At 33.3% G+C, this 18,819-nt stretch overlaps 1 protein-coding gene across 2 annotated transcripts in view; it reads left to right on the forward strand.

The window, feature by feature from the left end:
- LOC118201354 (eukaryotic translation initiation factor 2 subunit gamma) overlaps positions 1 to 18,819 on the forward strand; it is an 83,244-nt gene that overhangs the window by 20,198 nt on the left and 44,227 nt on the right. Inside the window, exons 4-5 of one of the 2 annotated variants that reach the window (XM_085808515.1) lie at positions 6,563 to 6,628; positions 8,128 to 8,249. In XM_085808515.1, coding sequence (XP_085664641.1) covers positions 6,563 to 6,628; positions 8,128 to 8,249 — 188 coding nt within the window. The remainder of the gene's footprint in view (positions 1 to 6,562; positions 6,629 to 8,127; positions 8,250 to 18,819) is intronic. The other variant, XM_085808516.1, reaches the window with a different exon arrangement.

The raw sequence follows: 18,819 nt of genomic DNA on the forward strand, positions 1-18,819 counted from the left end.
AAAAGCTTAATATTTATTTGTTTACTTTATTAAACATTTTTTTTAATGTAAGTTATTTAGGTTGCTTCGTTTTATGTGATAATACTTTCTCTTTAATTCTATAAACAGACATAATTTCTTGTTCAGTTACAAAGTTCCGCTGTTCAAGTCCTATAATTGCTGTGTCCAGAATACCGACTAATTTGTCAATCGAAATTTTTTCGTTTACAGTAACCTCTGTGTCACTTTGTTCTTTATCGGAAGCGAATTATAAGGACGAAGAATTTGATTTAAATCATATCAAAGACGGAGTACATCGAGATGAAAAACTACATTTAGTAAGGAATTATGAGCCAAATAAAATAAAAACATCTGCCCTGAAGATAAGGATAGTGCTGACAGATCAACTTCCAATTCATTGCCCCCCCCGGGCCGAAACAGATTTCGGAATGGTTAGAGAAACGAAGAATATTCCTTTATCCATTTTTTGCAGCAATTCCACTTTTTGTTTAATGGACTTCAAAACATACTTTCGCTTTGTAGATCCTTTACATATTAGTAAATATATATCGGAAATTCTCTTTGACATAATCGAAAGTTCAAGCTGACTTTTATAAAATTGCTCTAACAGTCTGCAAAAAATAATAAGCCGGATCCAATTCAAAGATTAAGGAACAACGCAATCTGCAACATTAACTGAATTAGATAATTTTAGCTTAGCTTATGCCGTCCATTATACATTAAACGCGCAAGCTTAAACTTATTATACGCATGCGCACACGCATATTCCCAGCCGTAAAGGCCTTACGCGCATGCGTCAAAGGGACGCATGTGCAGAAAGTTTGTAGCTTTGAGGTCCGGATTATAGATCATTCCGGATTATGGGTTTCCGAATTAACGACTTTTGACTGTATGAACAACAACAATAACAAAAAATAAATAAATAAATAAATAAATAAATAAATAAAAATAAAAAAAAGTGATTTTGGATGTCTGAAAGCAATTGAATTTTCTCTAGCTTATATCTAAAACAAAACCTTGCGAATTAGATAACTTCTGCTTTGTGAGTGAGAGCATATATGTATCCGGAAAGGTCGTTCTCCAGTTCTCCAATGAGCATTGTGCTCCACTGCGTGTCATCTGGCATATGTTAGTCAACGAGGACAACGCAAACTGTTATTTGGATGTTCTTTAGTTATTTCGGTCATTTTGTCCTGAGTTGTGTGAGTACACATGCCTTCAGGAAATAGTTTTAGAAATTATCATCTTTTGTTATGTCTGTGAGAAAGGTGAAATACTCGTGTACGTTTCAAAAATCCTACACAGTTGACTTTCCTTCCATTATTTCCTCAAGGAAATGTAATAAATTTGCGATGTGTACCGCCTGTCGTTGCGATTTTTTTATTTCGCATGGTGGAAGGGCAGATGTTCTCAAACATCTGCGTACACAAAAACACAAGGACAACATGAGTTGTTTTGGGAAAAAAAAAAAAAAAACGGAAAATTAAATTTTTCTTCAGAAACAGAGGACCAAAAAGTTTTTAATGCAGAATGTCTGTTCTCTGCCTTTTTGCTGGAGTACAACCTGCCACTAAATGCATTGGATCACGCTGCAGCTTTATTTAGAAAAATGTTTCCCGATAGTGAGATCGCTAAGAAATATTCAAGTGCAAGAACCAAAACAGGTGCAATTGTTAAAGAAATGGGTTTGAAAAATAAATCATCAGTTATTGATTGCAATAAAACAGCTCTGTTCTGCCTCTCTATGGATGGAAGCAATAATACCAATTCAAAACTGTATCCAATTGTTTTTTCTTTTTATAATCCAGAGTCTTCAGAAATTGAGTGCAGTTTACTTTCTGTCCCCACTTTAGAAGGACATTTGACAGGCTTTAGTATACCACAGCTAATTATTAAAACTTTAAAAGAAAATGTAGTCCCTCTGGATAATTGCTTAGCACTTGGTGCTGATAATACACCAGTATTGGTAGGCTTGAATACTGGTGTTGCAGGCATCTTAGGAAAATTCAGATTTGCAGATTATGAGGTGCATCTGTCACCCCTTAAATTTAGCAGCTGAAAAAAGGGCAGCTTCTTTACCAATAAATGTGGATGAACACACTGTTGATATTTATTATTATCTTGAAAGGAGTTCTAAAAAGAATTAAAAATTAAAATAGTTCCAACAGCTGCATAACAGCAGTTTACAATTAGAGAACTTGAATGAAGTTATAAAATCAGCTAAGATTGACACCCAGTGGAGTTTAATTAGAAAACTGAAAGATGCTGATGGAATTTTGAAATATAGTGAACTGTCTAGAATTATGTTGGCCATATTGACAGTTCCCCATAGTAATGCAGAGTGTGAGAGGATTTTCAGTGTTGTTGCGAAAACGAGGACTAAATTTAGATCTAATATTCGTGATGACACATTAGAAAAACTTTTATTAGCGAAAGCAGGCCTACATGGCAATTGCTATGAACAAAATTATGACGTTTCTTTCTTAAAGAAAGAAAAATCTGCCACTGTTTATAACATTTGTACGAAAACTGATTAAAGTTTTTTTTTTTTTCGTTTTCTTAAACGATGCAAGTAATAAAAATGTTTTTTATGTGTAAGGTATTTTTGTGTTGCTTGCATTTAAGAATTAGTTACTATTTAAAATTAATTCATTATTAAAAACTATATTTTCATCATTTAAAGTCTTTTTAACATTGGGAAAAATCTCCCAATTTCTTAAAAAAATCTCCTGATTTTTGAGTGTCATACGTTGGCAAGTATGCTTATGTGTTCATGCTCCGTAAAAGTCACCTTTAGGAACAAGCAACCTTTTTTAGAAAATGCTTCACAGAAGAGTTGCCTCTTAAGCAGCTAAACTCTAAGTGTTTAATAACATGTTTATTTTTTTATTTATTATTTTAAATTAATAACAAATTTATTTAATAATTTTTTATTTACTCATATTTTTATGGAAAGAAGTTAACATCACTCTCATCAAGACTCAAGTGTAGGCAGTGTCTTGTACTTTTGTATCTTTTTAAACAGCAGTCCCTTTTTTCATAACTGAATCTAACTTGAGAATGAGACTGATTAACTGTCCTGCTAAAGAAATATGTTTTCAATAACATATTTACTGACAAATAATTTTTTACCATTCTGGGAAGGTGTTGGCTTAAGTTTCCATTCCATTTTATCATTTCCATCCAGTTCTTTATCAGGGATTGTAACTAGCTCTTGCAGTGTTGACCCTTGATGATCATTCCATACAATCCTTTTTTTTATATTTGTTTTGTTTACTGCATCAAAACATTTTTCTGCATTTTATGCTATGCCTGCTATAATATTATATCTAGGGTTCTGACACAAGTTTTAGAAGTTGATAATTTGTGTCAACAATCATTTACTGTGTAATGTTGCATTATTTATTATAGAATAAATGAAATGGAGCAAACCCTACACTTGTCTCACAAAATCTGACTTATCCCTATATATAGGGTTGGCACTTTTCCTTTAAGTCTGGTTGAGAAACAGGAAAATCTGTCGTACTATTGTGAGCAAGATTGTCTTACTATTGTGAGCAAGATTATTGAGAAAATAAGTCATTCTTTATCACCCAAATTAATTTTAATAGAAAATTGTAAGCTAGCAATATGTTAGTGTTATTAATGACAAGAAATAATTTCCACATTTGCAGCTTTTAAAAATACCTTTGCCTTATTCAGCTCAGAATGTCCCAGAAATATTCTGTTTTCATTTCATATCATCCTTCAGCATTTCGGAAATTTATGCTAATGATTGGAATATTCCAATCATGTCAGTAGGAAATATTTTATGATTTTCAAATGATATTCGTAGAATATTTTTGTAATCTACTGATAGAATATGCCTGAAACATTTCATGGAAGTATTCCTCTACATTAAGAAAAAAATCTAGTGTATTCTTGAAAAGGAATGAGTTAGATTGTTTCTATAATACAACCCTTAAGGAAATTTTTAGATATTAACAAAGTAACTGATTTGTCTTTCTGCTTATAGTCTAAATTTCTAAAACATGTAAAGACTTTTTTTTTGGGATATTTTTAGAAATATTCTTGTCATAGAAAACAGGTGGTCTTATGGACATTTATTTATGCTCTAGTACATGGTTGGAAGATTTTGGAATTTTTCTTTAGTATTCTCATAGTCTTTGTGAAATAGCTCAGGCATATTCATGTATTCCATTATCTCATCTAAACTTCAAAGAGCCGTACTTAAAATCTACTCATATATAAAGATTGCCACTAACAAATACAAAAGAAAATCCCATGAATAGGAAAGTTAGGATGTCTGCCAACCTTAGCTGTGCTGTATTCAAAGGATAATCGAATATCAGAAATTGAATTCTTAAATGCTGTATATGCAGGCAATCAAAATATGAAATTAAACAATAAGCTAGTAAGAATTTTACCACTTTGGGGGGGGGATCTGCTAAATGTTTAATGCTAAACTTTATTTCATTTCATATTTACTTTGTGGATAATTTTTAAGGGCTTAAAAGAGCCATAGGTAATGAGGGATTACTTTAATACTTTGAAGCTTGGAGAAATATTTTTGTTATAAAATTACTATGAATTGTTTCCTCTTTCCATGTGGAGTAGAGATGGGAGTGTTGTGCTTAAATTATGGATGTTATAATATTCTGTAAATGTTATAGTAGCTGTTATTTTAATTAAACATAAATTACCTATATGAAAGCTAATTAGAAAATATTTGGTAAAAATTTCTCTTTAATGCAATTATATATAAAGTAATACTCTTCGCTGTAAATTGTCTTATCTTTTGGTACAATAAATATTTCATTTATAGTTGATTTTATTCTATGTTGACTGAAGTAGTCTTGTGTAACTGTGGCACATCTGTGATGCTCTTGATGTGGTAAACAGTAATTTTTTTAAGCCCTCTAGGAAACAGATTCTATTATTAAATTTGCTATCAAGGAGGCTCAGATGTCTCTAGCTCTTTAAGAGACTTTTATGTGGTCATACCCAGGTGAATGGCTGGCTGCATGGGTGTTTTTTTTTTTTTTTTTTTTTTTTTTTTTTTTTTTTTGTAGTGTTTGCCATGTTTAATGTGAATACAAACCAATCTCCCATAGAATGCCTTCCTAAAAGGCATCTCTACCCTTAAGAAGGTAGCCTTCATGTGTCTTCCCAAATAATCTAACGTAACCACATGGCCTTTTAGTTTATTGTTCCAGAAGCAAATACTTTTTTTTTGTGTGTGTTGGAGATTATAAGAATAATATATCTTAATTTGGCTGACTACAGCTTGCATGCAATATTCTGCAGCAGTGCCAGCATATTTATTAGTGTTATGTATGGTTATTGATTAAGGTTTGTTCATGAAATAGATAGCAGTATATATTAGTTAAAATTGGAGTGTCCATATCACATAGGGAAAATTTTGAAACATTTCTTTGAAACAGCATTAACTAAACTCAAGGCAAAGCTAGTTTTAAAGCTTTGAGAAAGTTTCAAATGGTGGAAAGCAAAAAAAATAAATATTTTGTAAAATATTCTGCCAGAAGATCACTAAAAATCATTTTAACCTAATATATGAAGTCGTGGGGACAACCAAATCTTTGAATTTTTTTTATTTGTTTGGTTTTAATTTTTTTTTTTTTAAATCTCAGATAGTAATTAACAATTGATACATTAGAACTACTCCTCGAATGAAGTATACAAATTTGAACCTTCAGTATTTGGAACTTTTTATGAGAAAATTGCACTTTCAACAGTAATTTTATTTTTTGTAATTCATTCAAAACCGAAGTATGAAGCAAAAGCTAACAGCTAACATGGTAGATGGATTGCATGTGCCTGTCTTCCATACCTGAAGAGACAGATGATGCTGAAAAAAGTAGATTGTAAGTTTTATATTGGACAGCAAAAAATGTACAATGACTACTATTAAAATGACATACAGCATGAACAAATGTATGAAAAGTATAAAAAAATCGTTTGCTTAGCTTTTCTAGAGGATTGTATGAGCAGTATAATACAATTTTGGGTTCTTTTCATATGAACTTTTTTTTTTATATTGAACTGATGAACTTTAATTTTTAAGTTTCGTCTGTGCTTGGCATATTTTTAAAATAATCTTCAGGTAATTTGTAGTTGTTGAATTTTTATGAAAGTTATATGTTCTTCAAGTAATGCATTTTAATTAATTTAATTTCAGGTAATAAAATGCTTTTACATTGTATCTGAATTTATGCATTAATATTTAATATTTTGCAGCTGTAATGTGCTGAATTGTGCAGACAAATGATCCACAGTATTAAAAGAATTGCATGCTTTTTTATTCTGAAAACAAATATTTTATTGATAGCAAACTATTTGTAATTATTAGAACCTTTTAATTAAAATATGCAACATATTATTTAATATTCACATTTATTATCTTTCTTCAAACTATTTCTAAAATTTAAAAAAATCTTTTTTTTTTTTTTTCTAAAACCTTTCTAAAATTTTTTGCTGTTTTGTGTATAATTTTTAATGCTTTTATAATTTCAAATATAGACTGTTTTTATTTCAAATATAGACTGTAAGGTTTAAGAATGAACTTGAAAGGAACATCACAATCAAATTGGGTTATGCAAATGCTAAAGTAAGTATTATTTTAAGATCCAGGGGAAAAACATTTATGTCCATTTTTTAAAACCTGAAGTAATAATGCCATTTAGTTGGCAACAGGAATAGCTTCCACATTAATGATCATTTCAGGAGAAACATATTCATGTCCGTAACTATAACTGAGAAATAACCAAGGAATGCATAGTAGAGAAAAGCAATTTTTTTCCACATGCCAAAAGGGAAGATGCATTTATGTCCAAATTCCTTAATCAGTTTTACTCATGTTCATCCGTGTCTCTTGTAATGAAGACCTGTTGGTTTTGTCCATCATTTCTTCAGTAGTGCTTGTGAGCATGGAAAGTGACAATTCCAATGAAGGCTCCGACTTGAAAACTGGATGAATCAGAGATGTTTTAAGAGCAGTCACATCTGAGTTTAGGATCTGACTGTAAGTGCAAACTTTACCAATGTTTTTCTTTGAGTTGTCATTCTGAAAAACAATGAATTCTTAAAGTGTTTAATAAACTTGGGAATTATAATACCCAAATCATTACTTCCACTGGTCTTGCAATGCTTTTGCCTGTGATTCACTAGTGTCCTCATTAGTGAAATGAGGGATCATCACACAATGTGTTTTTCTCTTACTGAGTATGTTGTTTCCAAGACAACTCAATGATGCACAAGTTTGCATTCCTTTGTTTCATTCCACATCATTAAAAAATAACAGAAGTTTTGCTAATGACAAAAAAGCACAAGTTGACCACAGCAGAAAGCATACAAACTGGAAAATTCAATTTCTGAAAAAACTATTTTTAAAGTAATTAATTTTATTAGCTCTCTCAAGGGAAGGTAATCAGTTTTATTAGCTCACTCAAGGCGAGAAAGTCTCATTATTCCTAATAAAAGAGTAAGAAAACGCACCTGCTTGTAGGGTTAAATGTCACAAAATTGTGAATGTACAAAATTAACAATTTAATATTCTATGATGGATTCAGAGATATTTTTAGTTCCAAGTTTGACATCATATTCAGTTGTTCAAGAAAGGAGACTTGTGATCTTCGTGAAACACTAAATGCAGATATTGATACGCTTGCCAGAACATCAGAAAAACTAGCAGAAGGGCGACAAAGAGCAAAGCTGATTCCTTAAAATTAAAATAATGGGAAAATAATTTCATTTGTGAAAGATCCAATTATGAAAGAAGCAAAGATTTGTGTTTTCATTATAAACAGCAGAAACACAGGAAGGGGGCGATTTTAGTCACCTAAAATATTGAAAGTTCATTTCTCTATTATTTTGTGTATATATATATATATATATATATATATATATATTGTTCATGATACAAATTTCATCAAATAAAGGCTGAAAGAACTTTTTGTATGATTTTATAAAAGTATATTAGTTACATTTTTCTCAAAGTTCTGGTCAGTGGACATGAGTGGTTTCCCCCTCATGGGTCTTCATTTGTATTTTTACCAAATTGTATTATTTATTTTAAAGTATCTGGCTAAACAAAAAACATTCTTTCAGATTTACAAGTGTGATTATGAAAGTTGTCCTCGCCCTGCATGTTATAAATCAGCCCGAAGTAGCAAAGAAGATGATTTCCCATGTGATAGGCTTGGTTGTACTGGACGATTTAGACTCTTAAGGTTTTGACATTTTTATTTTAGCAAAAATTAAGTCTGTACAGTGTTGAAGTGCTTCTCATCTGATATCAAACTAGAATAATTTAAAATTTTTATGTTTCTGTTAAAAAAAGTGCATTTTGTCAGTTTTATTTCAGTAACTACGGTAAACTTTTTACATGCTTAATATTTTGGGCTTTGTCGCTTTTATAATTTAATCCTTAACCTTTACTCTATAGATGTGGCCGAAAGTTATGTTAGTGTGATTATTTCTTTATATTCTAGAATAATTTTGTCATTTTACGTAATGACATCATGTAAACTAAATTGTGACTATTAAAATGTTAATGTACACTTGTGGAGCATTGGAAGCATTGCTTACGAAAGACACATTATTTACAGCTCACTCCAGAGATACTTATTTCCTCCCTTTTTTTTTAAATGATCAATAGAACTCTCATGTTAAAGCAGATCACAGGTTCTGTCCTCACCGACAGTGCTAGTGAGATGAATACATACTTCACCGTCATCATTTTTTGGCAGACATCACCATTAAAAATATTCAATGGAAAAGAACAGAAGCAGGGCTCCTAATACCAACTGTAGGTGCTGCCACAAGACTGAAGAGGTGGAAATCAACTAGTTGTGATATGATGCAAAACATCATCTGCAGCATTGGTGATGCTATGATGCAATTAACCACCTCTTGCAAGCAGACGGAAAAACTACATTATAGTAGTACCGAACAAATGCTCATGTAGCCATACCCAGCTAACCAGTAGTATCACAGCAGCTGAAAACTGCACTCATGGCTGACCAAGCAACTTAACAGCATGTGCCAACAGATCGGGTCACTTTAACCACACCCATTGGTTTGCTTGTGACACTGTACGGGCTGTCTACCAAAATGTCACCACTGTCATATTAAGGTGCTGCAGATGCCACTGACAAAAGACATAGTATTTATGGCTTGCTCCAAAGACAGCTGTTTTTGGAGTGATTGGTAAAACTGTAATGCTACAGAGCAGAAGATAACAGGTTCTGTCCTCACTTAGCAAAGTGATCAATAGAACTCTAGCAAGATGAACATGCACTTTACAATTGTTCTTTTGGTAAATATCACCATTAAAAGCATTGAACATAAATATTAGGAGCAGTTGGTTCATAATACTAATTATAGATGGCACTATAAGAGTAGAGATGTCAAAATAAACAAGTGGCTGCAAAATAAAATGAACTTTTGCTACACTGTATCAGAGTTGCCAACTCTCCCGATTTTCCACCGCTCTCCCGCCAACCCGATTTACAATATATTTCTCCCGACTTTCTGAGTTGTGTGGGTACATATGCCTTCAGGAAATAGTTTTAGAAATTATCATCTTTTGTTATGTCTGCGAGAAAGGTGAAATACTCATGTATGTTTCAAAAATTGTACACAATTGACTTTCCTTCCATTATTTCCTCAAGGAAATGTAATAAATTTGCGATGTGTACCGCCTGTCCTTACGATTTTTCAATTTCGCATGGTGGAAGGGCGGATGTTCTCAAACATGTGCATATACAAAACCACAAGGACAACATGAGTTGTTTTGAAAAAAAAAAACGGAAAATTAAATTTTTCTTCGAAAACAGAAGACCAAAAAGTTATTAATGCAGAATGTCTGTTCTCTGCCTTTTTACTTGAGCACAACGTACCACTGAATGCATAGGATAACGCTGCAGCTTTATTTAGAAAAATGTTTCCCGCTAGTGAAATTGCTAAGAAATACTCAAGTGTAAGAACCAAAACAGGTGCAATTGTTAAAGAAATGGGCTTGAAAAATAAATCTTCAGTTGTTGATTGCATTAAAACAACTCCGTTCTGCCTCTCTACGGATGGAAGCAATAATACCGATTCAAAACTGTATCCAATTGTTGTTTCTTTTTTTAATCTAGAGTCTTCAGAAATTGAGTGCAGTTTATTTTCTGTCCCCACTTTAGAAGGACATTTGACAAGTTTTAATATAGCACAGCTAATTATTAAAACTTGATAATGCACCAGTGTTGGTAGGCTTAAAAGACTGGTGTTGCAGGCATCTTAAGAAAGGAAAATTCAGATTTGCAGATTATGAGGTGCACCTGTCACCTTTAGATTTAGCAGCTGAAAAAGGGGTAGCTTCTTTACCAATAAATGTGGATGAACTCATTGTTGATATTTATTATTATCTTGAAAGGAGTTGTAAAAGGAAGGAAAAATTGAAACAGTTCCAAAAGCAGCATAACAGCAGTTTATAATTAGAAAACTCGAATGAAGTTATAAAATCAGTTAGGTTGATACCCAGTGGAGTTTAATTAGAAAACTGAAAGGTGCTGATGGAATTTTAAAGTATAGTGAACTGTCTAGAATTATGTTGGCCATCTTGACAGTTCCCCATAGTAATGTGGAGTATGAGAGGATTTTCAGTGTTGCAAAAATGAGGACTAAATTTAGATCTAATATTAATGATGACACATTAGAAAAACTTTTATTAGCAAAAGCAGGCCTACATGGCAATTGCTATGAACAAAATTATGACGTTTCTTTCTTAAAGAAAGAAAAATCTGCCACTGTTTATAGCATTTGTACAAAAACTGATTAAAGTTTTTTTTTTTTTCGTTTTCTTAAACGATGCAAGTAATAAAAATGTTTTTTATGTGTAAGGTATTTTTGTGTTGCTTGCATTTAAGAATTACTTACTATTTAAAGTTAATTCATTATTAAAACTATATTTTTGTCATTTAAAAAGTCTTTTTAACATTGAGAAAAATCTCCTGATTTTTTAGTGTCAAAGGTTGGCAAGTATGCTGTATGTAGAAATCTGCTGAATAAGAAAAGCAGTCAAATAGTCAATATTTTAAGAATTAAATTGTTCAGAATGGGCATGGGAAGGGCATGGGAGGCAGACATCCTGAAACACCTTAACGATTGATTGCTTGTCTGAGTGTGACAATATGAATTTTATGTTGAGTGTTGTTTTGAATGAGTAATAAGAATGCTACCAACTGCTGCAAGGTACAGCAAGTACTCTAAGTTAATTAAACTTGTTGTACTTGGTACAGCATGTTAAATTAATTGACCTAGTTCCCATTAGCCTTAAGACAAGTGAACTAATTGTACTCACAAATCACCTGACATGAGCTGAGTGATAATGCAGTTGAGAGAAGTAATTAGTAACTCCAACAGGGCATTGTTTAACTCAGTGATTGTGGGAGCTGACCTATAATCATAGCTTTTTAGTAGAGTTGAGAAATGCTCTAGGGTACACCAAGCTATCTGCCACTCGAAACCATTGAAAGTTTTATTGCACATTTCCTTGTTACTGTGCAACTGTTTGAACATTTTTTACTTTTGAAGGAAAGCTGAGAAGTTTGTTCTGTGGAAACCTGCAAATTGTTCTTTCAGCTGTCATCTCTGTAGTTATTATGGATTATCTGTTTTCCTTTACATTGTAACCCTAGTGGTGTGCAGTGGTTGGCTGTGTTTTATATTTCATGATAAAGTATAAAAATTATACAGGAAAGTTTCCAGATATTTTCATGTGTGATAGTTTACCTGTATCTCTTGGACCTAGAGTCATGATGTTTAGTTGTAAGAGGGCTGTTGTTAGTGTCTGTTAGAATGCCAAACTGAAGAACATTGACAGCAGTGCATAAACTTAGATTATTGGAAAATTTACGTGTTGAAGAAGGGCTGCTTACCCCTTGTCTGCAGCGTCTATCGAACCAGGAGTTACTGTTTGGGGAAGTCATTTTTAGACCCATTGAAGCATCTATGCTATTCTGTGACTTGTTATATTGATAAAACTGTTGAATTTTGGGGCTGCGTTTCATCAACATAATGCCCATTCACATGTGACAGATATTTCTAGGTGATGTCTACATAGCATCATTCTTCTCCTTTTGCCTGCCAGAACTTAAAACCTTCTCTAAACAAACGTGTGGAATATTTTAGGATGTTGTTTACAGCCATCTTACAGTATGTGTGAAAATGTGCAGCTGCTGCAGAATATCTGACAGCCAATTTTGACATGAAAGCATTTGGTATTTGTGTGAGTCACTGTCAAAACAAATATCCTCATATATTGGTTGTGGTTGTGGACCTAAGTTTGCTCAACAAAGTACTAAACAGTTTTAATCACTTCATCTGTATTTCGTGACCAAACAATATATCTGGATGCTTAGGATTTTTTGATGCAAAGTGTATTTATGATTAGTATGAGTCTGGTGTAATCCAGCATTTTATTTTTAGTAATAATCTAAATATCATCATATTAATTTGAATGCTGTTAAGACAGTGTTTTTCCAATCAGGATTCATAAAAGCTTTGAGGACGTCTTCCACTAGAAAATTTTTTTGGGGTGTATTTAATTATAAACTAGGGTTTCATGATAAAGTATTAATAGCATAATTTAATAATAATAATAAAATAAAATGTCATAGAAAAAGTCCAGAAATCGATACTCTTAGCTACTCTAGAAATGGTTAATCAATCAGGGGTAGTCTTTTCTTTCTATACAGTGAGTAATTGGTGTCTTTGTGGTGAAATTTAATGTTATAGTTCTCGTGAACTATGTTTCCATAAGTACCTACAAGAAATAGCGGCTCATGGGGTGAGCAATAGGGCAACTGAAAACCTCCCAGTAAATAAAATTAAAAATACTAATTTTCAATCCATTTAATATTTGTATTGATTTATATTTTAAAGTTTATTTTTCAGTATTCAACCTTTAATGTGTAAAATTACACAAATAGTATATATTAAGATTACTTGTGGAGTTTTAGATATGCCTTTCCCTGAAGTATAGAGGAGACCAAAGAAATGTAAAATGTAGTGCTAGGAGAGGCATTACATTTTATTTAATATTGTTACATGCATACAGGTTTGTAATGGACTGAACACACTTAGAACTGATAAGAGCTTGATAAAATTTGTTTTTCCAAAAGAAACACTTCACAGTTGTGGAACTTTTTTCACAAATATTTGTACAGCTCTTCTCAGTATGACAGAGTACAGCCAGTAGTTATCACTTCAAACTAATGAGAACATTGAATACAATGCAATGAAAAGTGCGTCTAAAGAACGGAGATTCCTTAATACTCTGAACTAATCTGGGGACTGATGCTTTCTCTGGTCTTGTATAATTTCCCCCTGGCTGCCGAGAAATTTCTAGTGCTTCCTATTTCTCAAAAATTACTGGAAGGCATATATGGTTACAGTTGTATATCAGTGTCCTATACAGTTAAAATTACAGTGGCATTTAGGCCAATTAGAGTTATATGGGGACCGGACCAAAATGTCAACAAAAATTAGTCACCAAAATTACCACCAGCTTGGTGATAGCTTGCCAGTTTAGCAAGATAGCTGTTTGCCTCATAGTCTTCCCTGTAACTTTATTTTCCAGCAAAGCTTCACTTTTTAAATTTTTCATGTAACGTTATACAAAATTTGTAATATTGCCCCTTTCTCAAGCACTGCACGTCGTAGGCAGTACCTTAAAAAGCCAATAAATGAAATATAGAAAGCCAATAAATGTAATACTAAAACAATAATTTCAGTGAATAACATACATCAAATACTTTATTCAGTGAATAAATGTTATTCACTGAATAACATTTTGGTGTAATGTTTACATTATGTATAGTATGGGGACTATGTATCAAGGCCATTGTAAGGGACTGATGACTTTAGGCTTTGAATTAGATGGTTTACAGATCTAAACTACGTCATCATTCAGCCAGTTTAGGACTGTGTAATGACCATCCCAGATGATTGTAGCTCAGGAGAAAGCACTTTCTATCGAATCAAGTTCCATAGCCAAACCTTGGCACCTTCGTTGAATCGTTGTCCTGTAGCTCTCGTGTCGTATAGGGTCTTCATCTTCTCTGTTGTCAGGTTGAATCTTGTGCAAAGCTTTACGTCACTTCGTATTGTGCTGGAGATCTTGAATGTACTCTTGAAGTGATAAAGACACATCTGAAAGGCAAGCAAACAAAAGATCACAGGGCATATGAAAGTCATGAGAGAAGAGCATTTTTGATGGGGAATACCCGGTAGCCTTGTGGACAGCACTGCGGTAAGCCAGTAAGAACAGAAGTAACTTCTGATCCCAGTCCAGTTGGTTTCTAGAAACCATCACGGCTGGTTTCAATGCAATGTTTTGATTAAACCCCTCTACCATGCTGTCTGACTGTGATTGTGAAGGTGCTATTTGCATTTTGTCTGTGCCAAGTAGTTTGCAGAATTCTTTAGTTACATCCAAGATAAAATTCGTTCCTTGATGGGAATGTAACTGAAGGGGCACTCCAAACCTGGAATTCCGTTGCTTTGTCATTACCTCTACCTCCGTATAAGCCTCTTGATCAGTGATAGGATACGCTTCAGGCTAATTTGTAATCTATGATAACGAGGACATATTTATTGCCATGAGTAGTTTGTGACAAGATGTCAAATACAATGTGTTTGAACGACGCTCCAATGCTTTCACCAGCTGCATTTCTTCACGCCTTTCCGATGCGCACAGGCATTGCAAGTTTGGCACCACTTTTGCACATCAGCCCTTGCATTAATCCACCGGATTTGCTCTCAAACTCTATGGAAAGTCTTAATTGTTTCATAGTGGCCTCTTGTTGGAGTGCTGTGTAATGTTTAAGAATGTCTGGGATCTTGGAAGTATCAGCTGCCATTGGAATGTTTTTCCATCGTCGTATTCGAACTTATGGTACACAATGCTGTTTTGAGTATGGAGTGAGTCCCAGAGACCAATATATCGTTTTGCCTTGGCACAGTGGTTGGCAAACTTATTAGCCAAAGAGCCAAATATGAACATTACAACAATTAAAAAAAAAATTGGGAGCCAAATCTGCTTGTTTAGTAAACTTATATTACACTAAATAAAGCTAAATTTAATACTTAATAAATATTGATTAATGCGAACAATGTGCTTGCATCTCCTTGAAAAGTTTGAGTAAGTCAGGTTTGTATGTTGTTTTTAATTTTAGGCATGATTCCAAGTTCTCATCAATAAGACGACTTCTCAGTTTACTCTTGATAATGTTCATGCTTGAAAAAGATTGTTCGCATATATATGTGGAACCTAAAAGGGAAACAACAGCAAACGCGAGCTTTTTCACCTGATCGTAAGAGTCGGGAATACTATTCCAAGCGTTGAAAATTAACATGTCTTCCTTCTCCAGGTTATTCAAAGCAGACCACTTGTGTTGTGAACCAAGATCACATTTTTTCTTCTCCAATATTTCCACTGCAACACAAAGCCGTTCGAATTTAGAGCGCCATATCTCCTTGTTTTTTAAATCCAGCAATTGTATTTCAAAGCTACCAATGTCAATTTCAAAAGGAGAAAATTTCAGCTCTGTTATCGTAGCATTAAGAGGATTTTTGACAAATGCTAATGTTGCTCTGCTGTTTTTAAATTCTTGAAACCTGTTGAGAAATGCTTCCCTCATATTTAAAATTATAGTTTTAAAATGGTGTTTATCAATAGAGGAATTATTTTCTTGGCGATGCTTCAGCAGGCTCGAAAAGTGAAACAATGTTTCCCTTTCAAAATCCTGTGCAAAAATGGATAATTTGTTTTCGAATGTTATTACTTCTTTTAACATAAAAAAATTAAGTTTCCTTTCCCTTGTAGTTTACAATTAAGCTGATTTAGATGAGACGTAACGTCTACGATGAAGTAAAAGTTTTGGATTCACTGATCCTCTGTTAGTTCTGGATAGTGAACGCCCTTCTCAAGGCGAAATGCTTTAATTTCCGGAAAAAGGGACGCAAAACGCTTAAAAACTTTCTCTCTTGATAACCAACGTACCTTGTTATGAAGCAGAAGATCAGCGTACTCACTCTCCATTTCAAATAAAAATTCTTTGACTTGGCGATGATTAAGAGCTTTAGCTAAAATGGAGTTGATAATGGTAATCACTAATTCCATAACTTTACAAATTTCTTCCGGGAATGTTTGCACACAAAGCGCTTCTTGGTGACTGATTCAATAGTAAACAAGTATCTCGTGATTAATTTTTCTTTCAAAATAGCAACAACCTCTTTTCTTAGGCCGTTAATTTTTTTGGCCCCATCTGTTGAAATCGACACAATTTTATCGAGGGGAATATGGTGTTTATCCATACACTCGATTACAGCATTGGCGATGTCTTCTCCACGCGTCTGACCTTAGAGTGGCAATAATCCTTAAAAGTTCTTCTTTAGGACCTGAATGAGACATAAATCTTACAAAAAGTGAAACTTGCACTGTATCATTTATGTCACATGACTCGTCAAATGCTATTGATAAATTTCGAATTTTCGATATGCTGGGTGGTTATATACGAACACATTTTAATTGTTCTATCTTTAATGGGTTTGGAAGACAATGGTAACTCTTTAATTCTTTTCAGAATATCTGCTTTGTTCTTAAAATCCCGAAATAGCTCTTCACATGCATTTATAAAACAATTTTTTATGTATTTGCCGTCTCTGTACGGTTTCCCTCTCTTAGCAATTTCTTGGCTACAAACAAAACTTGCCATATTAATATTGCTGGAAGATTGTATCCAGTTACTAAACACAGAAGTTGACGACTCTTGACTCTTCTGAAGTTCCTCAACTGCTTTCTTCCTTGTATCATCGGTAGGATATGTAATGCTAAATGACGCGTGCTTTTTTGTAAAGTGTTTTTCTAAATTTGACTTCTTGTTATGTGCGAATTTCTCCTTACAAATAAGACATGTCAGAAGTCTATTCAAGTTTTGAATAAACGCAAAATTCTCGGTCCACTCAACTTTAAATTTGCAGTTTTCATCTTCCGTTTTTCTTTGCTTTTTTTTTTTTTTTTTTTTTTGGTAGCCATGTTAATTGGGGTGCCTATAAAAATATTCCAAATATATTTTTTCTTATTAAATTGAAGAAAATAAAAATAAAAAAATCTTTTTAAATAATACAATTTTATTAATATATGTAACTGCACTAAAAAGAAAAAAAAAATTTTTTCCATCATCAGAATAACAAAACTTTTAATATGACCAAAAATGGAAGAAATCTTCCAACGTTTGGACAAATAGAAGTTATCGAGAACTCGATTACAAATTTTGTACAGGAACCACAAACATACATAGCATTTGTAATAAAGTCATATAAAAATACCTGTAAGATGTGCAGCTAGATTAAAAAATACAACAACTTTTTAATAAGACAGGACAACAGCAGACACGGTAGATAAGACAAAACTGTTCACACTGCAACTGCTGCTCTGTGATGCCAATTTGTACCTTCACTACTTTATAAAAAGCATGCACGCGCATGCCGGTAGCTTGTACATGGTTTATGTTTACGAAAACTAATAAAATTAAACTCTATGTTCGTTACGTATTTTTACAATGTAAAATTTTAATTACCTATCTATCTTTTTACTCAAACAAAAAATTATACATGTTCTCGATTTATAGAAGAATTTTAATTTATTAAAATAAAATGTAATTTTTTTTATTACCAAGTATTTTTAAATGAAAATATTATTATTCCTTCCGTGGATATTTGTACTAAAGCCACACTTAAGGAGCCAAAGAGCTATGTGCGGCTCTGGAGCTGCACTTTGCTGACCACTGCCTTAGGACTATACATCGAAATGTTCTGCCAGCTATGTTTCCTATTTAACGATTCCATTAAGTTGGGATGGGTTTAATGTTTTCGTCTGCCAACTGGGCTTTCCTGACTTGTTTGTCACTCCGTGGTTCTTGTGTTCATTTATAACTTGATGAACGGCTGAATTTTGCGGCTCATAGTTCAGTTTGACCATAGAACAATATTGGCAGCTTTCTGGGCAGGGTCTTTTAGACGGGGTGTCATCATTTCCATGTGACAGTCCTTTCCTATGACAGATAGTTATGCCATATTCCTGGAATTTTTATCTGTGTGACTATTTGGCCTTCAATATTTTGGAAATTTCTAGCCTGGTTAACAGTGCATGGCCTGTACAGAGCAGGAATTTACTACTGTAGAAGTAATAGTGGAAATGGTGTACTGGTTTAATTATGGTGAGCAACTGTTTCCTGGTGACACAGTAATCCCTATCTGGTGTAGGTAGACATTTGCTCGAGTATGTTATAACATGTTCTTGACCGTTTATTTCTTGGAACAAAACAGCACCAACACTCATTGCTTGCATCCATGTCAAGAAGCATGAAGCTGAGGATATGTCGGAATTGTCACAGATGTTACAGTTTCTTTCAGTTCGTTTAATGTATCCTCACATCCTAGTCTTTTCCCTCTAGAACTTTTGTTTGTTCTCTGTCAGTTTCTGGTCTTGTAGTAGGTGCAGAGCCCCAGAGAACTTTTCAGCTGATGGACATTTTTTGGGCGTTCCCAATCTTTAAATGCAGACACTTTTTCTATATTTGTACACTCACCTTTCCCCAAAATAACTTTCTGTTACAACAGTTGATATTGGCAGGACTTATTATACATTGATTTCCTTCAATTTCTAAAGCACGTTCTTAATATTTTCTAAATGCTCTTCAAACTTTTCCCAACGATGATGTCAAACAGGCTTCATAGAATGGTCACTGT

The sequence above is a fragment of the Stegodyphus dumicola genome, chromosome X1, assembly GCF_044657685.1.
Source record: "Stegodyphus dumicola isolate Sdum_Otavi_A_Nest chromosome X1, ASM4465768v1".
In the NCBI taxonomy this organism is placed as follows: domain Eukaryota; kingdom Metazoa; phylum Arthropoda; class Arachnida; order Araneae; family Eresidae; genus Stegodyphus; species Stegodyphus dumicola.